We start from the raw sequence: 5,373 nt of genomic DNA, 5'->3' as shown, positions 1-5,373 counted from the left end.
TCCACGATTATCTTCTGTGTCTGTGTTAATTGGTTTCCCTTTTCTTTGTTAAAGAGGGTCTGTGCAATCCTTCTGCCTAGTCTGCCATCTTGCCGGAACTCCCTTGATTGTGTATATCTTTGAGTGACTGAGTATTTGTTCTGATTAGTTCAAAATTTCATCTGATTGGCTGCACCTCTGTTTTGATTGGTTGGTACATGCTATATGAGTTATTAAATATTTTAAACATCACTGTAATGCTCAGCAATTGGCGAGGGCTAAACACTCCCCATAATCCCATTGATTATTTCATGCCTGACATATTGTGTTCTCTTAGAGGAGAGAAATATTTCTGGTAATCATGTCTTTCAACAAAGAGAGAAACAAAACCTACATGTGGATATCTGCATGTTGAAGACCAACAGAAGCAAGAATGGATCTTCATGGAAGTGAAGAGTTGAGAACTAATACTCATCTCAACTGCCTTTTCTCTTACCATCCTATCCTGTGGAGTCTGAAAAGAAAAATGTTCAATTCCCAGACTCACTTGGAGGTAGGGGTGACCACTTTACTCAGATATGGTTAATGGGTTCTGTTTAGAAGTCCCTGGGAGGATGCATCATCCTACACAAAGTCTTGCTGGGAAACCTGAGGTTCCTTTCCCCTTTCTGCTAGAACATTAGCACCATAGCTAGAGCTATATCAGCATACTGTATTCATGAGGACAAAAGCCACATGCTGAGGAGAATAGAAGCTGTGTAGTGGTTAAGTGCTTGTCTGCTAATCAAAATGTCGGTGGTTTGAACCCACCAGCTGCTCCACAGGAGAAAGATATAACAGTCTGCTTCTGTAAAAATAACTGCCTTGGAAACCCTGTGGGGCAGTTCTACTCTGCCCTATAGGGTCACTGTGAGTCTGAATCTATTTGACAGCCATGAGCTGGGTTTGTTTTTAAGGAGGATAGAAGGAACCTGGGTCTTTCATGTCATAGTTGAGGCACCCTTTTTGTTCTGGACTGCCTTGATGTTTGAGACAAATGACTCTTAAGCAGTGTTCACATGCAGTAAACACGATCCTAGCTGCCACGTCATGTGCCCAATATGTGAGTCCCTGGCATGATCCATTCATCCTCCTGGTACTTGATGGTACTTGCATTTGTGTCCACTGGATTAAGGATGAGTGGTTTTTAACTATTGACAATGTTTTTCAGAATCTGGCCAGCAATTCAACTTCTCTGTCTACAAACACAAGCTGGACTCCAATCATATTCTCATCATCTTCATTGGTAGATTATTGCTACCACTGACTAAATCCTAGTTGGTAGGGGACTTATGATCACCATTTTCCCAGAAGCTGAGACTCAGATATATTAGACCATCAGCCCAAGTTCACACAGCTCATACAGAGAAGTCTATGTTACAGCCCTGGGCTGTATGACTCCCTTTTCTACAACTCCCTTGGCCAGTTTACCCCTGGGAGAAGCCTCTCCATGCACTTCCTCCCCTGAACTTCCTGAGCAAAGAGGATAGAGATTTCCCCAGCTCTTTCCAGGCCTGGTCCCAATTGTCATCCAGACATCACCCTTCTCTTACTGATAAAGACATTGAGGCCTAGAGTAGGGCAATGATTTTAAGTTGGGAATAGGTTGAACCCTGAAGCTTGTCTTGGGTTCTATCCTTTAACCCAGACCACCTACTGTGGACTTGATTATTCTATTGTGCTTCTAGAAGCTGAGGTCCTGAAGTTTCTCTGGCCTCCTGGCCCCAGCTTGTTCTCCCAGCATGGCTCAATGACTTAAGCCCAATGTTGGGGAGGACATGAGTGAAAGCCTGGAATGGCTGGGGGCAGAAGATGCTTGACTGGGGAGAAGACAGACAAGGTGGTGCTGCTCAGGGCCACAGGGGGGTATCTGCAGGAACACAGACTTTCTGAGCATGTAGGGGGAAGTGTGGCACTGACCTCTCACTCTGCTGAGTCATCTTCCATTCCTGTCCCTGTCTGGACATCTGACATTCAGCAGGTAATATTTTGACCCTCTTGTTCCAGGGTGCTCAAGATCCATGGGCTTGAGGAGACTGTCAGGCAGGAGTCCAGTGGAGGGCAGAGTGGTGCTAGTCAAGGTGAAAGGGGAATATTGAGGAGTGGAAGCCTAGAGGTGCATCTTAGGACAGGGAGACCAGAGGAGGAGCTGTGCCAACTGGTGGAAAAGTATCTCAATCCATTTTAACCACTAGGACAGCCATATTGGGCTGGTCCCCCAACCCCATACAGACTCCTATGCCCTACCTCAAAAGCTGCACAATGTGCTGCTGGGGCCACTGTCCCCCAGCACCTGCAAAGATGCCTTTCACCTCCAACTTTACTGTCCCACCCTGGATGTCAGCCTACCTGAGGCTCACAGGCCCCCCACTGGCCCACTTGAACTTGTGATGAGGACTCCAACTGGACCCTAAACAAGCCCCTGAGACTCCCTAACCCTTCAGTCCCTCCTAAAGACACTAGATTCTGCAGAGGCCTGTTCACCCTCTCACCTTGTCCTGGGTTCTCTCATCCCCCCAATACCCAGGAAATTGGGCTTCTCTGCACCTCTGGTGGCTACCCCAGAGCCTCTTGGCCCTTGAGGGAAGTCCCCCTTTATATCTTGTTCAAATAGGTGGGCAACCTTTGGCATGGCCAGGTTGTAAACCACAGGAGCCCCCTGATTATCTGATCATTCCAAGCATTTAGCTGCGAGCTAACTTTGGCCAGTCCTGAGCCTTAAAGGCCACAGGGAGAAAGGAGTGGGGTAAGGCTGATAGAATTTGTCAGAGAAAACCATATTAACCAGGAAGAGATAGGGTGTGACATGGGTAGGATGGTATGCAGCCAAATGCCCATGAACCAAACAGCTCCTGCCTGTGCACTTGGGCCCCCCATCCATTGTGTCTCCAAGCCTCTCTGATTGAACCCTGATTGCCCAGAGTCCCCTCCCAATCAGGTATCTTTGCTCACCTGGGATTTTGGCTTCAGAGGACCAGGCTCTCCCTCTCTCTCCCCCACAGGTGGCTGACAGGAGACCGCTGGGCTGCTCCTAAGCTGGCAACTGGCTGCTGAGGAGGGTGGTGCCCTGAGGTCCCTGCTGGGGGTCTGGCCTCCCTAAAGTGCATTCCATCATTTCCTGGATCTAAGAGATTTCTAATACCGCCTCAGACACCTGAGCCAAGAAAGGCCCTTAGGTCTGCCCCAGGACAAGATAGAGGAGGTGGTGAGGGTCTTTAACCTGTAGAATCATGAGTTTGCATCCCAGCTCAGCTACTTGCTGCTGTGATTGTGTCCAATTCACTTTCCCTCTCTGAATGTTTCCTCTTTTGTAAAATATTCAATTATTCATTCATCCAGCACGTATTTATTGTGTGCTAAATATATGCACTAGGCAAGGAAGTCCCTATACTTATGCAGCTGTCCATCTAAAGAGAGCATTGGCCCAAATTATGACAGTTTCAATAAATGTGCCAATATAAACCATGGTAAGTGCTAGGATGAGAAAGGCGGCTTGAGAAGTATTGTCAACTGAACACTGGCAGATAGTTGGCTCTGCTGCAGTCCCAGGCATTGCCCCTCTGTGGGCCTCCGTTTCCCCAGCATCGATGGAAAAGCGGTGGCTTAGATTTAAGGATTTTACGGGTCTCTCCCAATCAAGTCCCGCCCCGCCCCGCCATTCCTGGCCGCCAAGTTCCACCCCTCCCGGCTGAGCCGGTTGACTGCGCCTGCACACTGTCACACTCACACTCACACACACACACACTCGCGCGCGCGCACTTGCGAAAAAACGTGTCCCGCGCGTCCTGCCGTCTGTTTCCAAGGCAACTCCAGTGCCTTTTAGCAACTGCGCATGCAACCAGCGTCAGTTCCCAGCGCCCTCAATACTGCCATGGCGGCGGCGGGTCCCAGCGTCTTCCTACTCATGGTCAATGGGCAAGTGGAGAGCGCTCAGGTGAGCCACCAGTCTCCGCCCCAACCTCCCCCAGGCACCTCGACCATAGGGTTTTGCTAGGGCCCCAGCGAGGCCTGTTGTCCCTAGGAGCCTTTCTGCGTCTTGGTGAGGCGAGGGAGAACTGACAAGTGAGGGGCGCGGCGCGGCAATACTGGGGATCCCCAATGAGCAGTGTGGATATTGAGACTTGCAGAGGCTGAGCTTGTGCCAAGGCTGCAACCCTGGCTTTGTTGCAGCCCTGGCCACCTCCGCCAGTTACTGACTCGGGCGTCCCTGAGTCTCAGAGCCTTTTTTTTTTTTTCCCAGTTGTGATTTGGGTGAAACTTTACAGAAGAAATTCGTTTTCCGTTCAGCAGTTCATACACATTTCGTTTCATGCCCTTGATTGCAATCCCCACAATGTAACAGCTCTCTTCTCACTTCCTCCCTGTGGTTACCTTTTCCCTGTGCCCTTCTTTACTGTGCATTCCTGCCCTCTGAGCTTTCTCCCCGAACAGATGATGCTCTTCTGATCTCCCATGGTTGATTGTTCCAAGGAGTGTACTTGCCTGGTGTAATTGTTCCCCTCATAGGTGTGTCTGTTGTTTGGCTTGAAATTAAGCCATTGGAGTGAGTTCAATTCCAGGTTTAAAGGGGGACCAGGGGTCATAGTCTTGAGAGTTTTACCAGTCTCTTATCAGACCAGTAAGCCTGGTATTTTTATGATTTTGAGTTTTGTTCCACATTTTTCTACCACTCTATTCCAAGATCTTCAATTCTGATGATACCTTTTGGAGTGGCTGACAGTGATAGCTGGGCACCATCTAGTTCTTCTGGCTTCAGGGTCATGTGAGCTGAGGTTCCCGTAGTTCACTAGTCCCTTGGACTAATTGTTTCTGTGTATCTTTAATTTTCTTCACTCTTCTTTGCTCTGCATGAGGAGAGAACAATTAGTTGTATCTTAGATGGCTACTCACAAGCTTTAAGTCCCCGGTTGCTACTTACTAAAGTAGGATGTAGAGCAATGTTTTTGTTCTACAATTGAACTTGATGTCCCCAAAAACCATAGTTCCAAGCCCGTGGCCTGGTGACTTATTCTCTCAAAGTGCTTGGCTGTGGCTAAGAAGTTACCGTAACTTTGTCCTATGTTACCTCTGTTATATGTATGTACATTCTTATAGCACATACAAATACATATCAAGAAATATCATCTGCCAGACCTGTATTTGGTCTTGAATATATTCTGTTTTGCCTACCCATATCTGATCACTTTGCCTGCCCACGTATGTATCCACCCTTAGATTAATGATTATTAGTACTGATAATGCAGTATTATGTATGTGTGCGTAGCACAGAGTAGCAGGCCGGAAGAGCAGGAGGAAGGGGTGGAACCCAGGAAGCCAAAGAGAAGAGTGTTCAGCCAGGGGGCAGTTTAAGCATAG

At 48.1% G+C, this 5,373-nt stretch overlaps 1 protein-coding gene across 1 annotated transcript in view; it reads left to right on the top strand.

Annotated features, from left to right (window-relative positions):
* The first annotated feature begins 3,889 nt into the window (after window positions 1–3,889).
* B9D1 (B9 domain containing 1) overlaps window positions 3,890–5,373 on the top strand; it is a 28,543-nt gene continuing 27,059 nt past the window's right edge. The window contains exon 1 of the mRNA XM_042781029.1: window positions 3,890–3,952. Within this exon, the coding sequence (XP_042636963.1) occupies window positions 3,890–3,952 (63 nt within the window). The remainder of the gene's footprint in view (window positions 3,953–5,373) is intronic.

Source organism: Orycteropus afer, unplaced genomic scaffold (assembly GCF_000298275.1).
Source record: "Orycteropus afer afer isolate SDZICR_OR568_19922 unplaced genomic scaffold, OryAfe1.0 scaffold00080, whole genome shotgun sequence".
Lineage (NCBI taxonomy): Eukaryota > Metazoa > Chordata > Mammalia > Tubulidentata > Orycteropodidae > Orycteropus > Orycteropus afer.
This window is presented reverse-complemented; position numbering and strand designations above follow the sequence as displayed.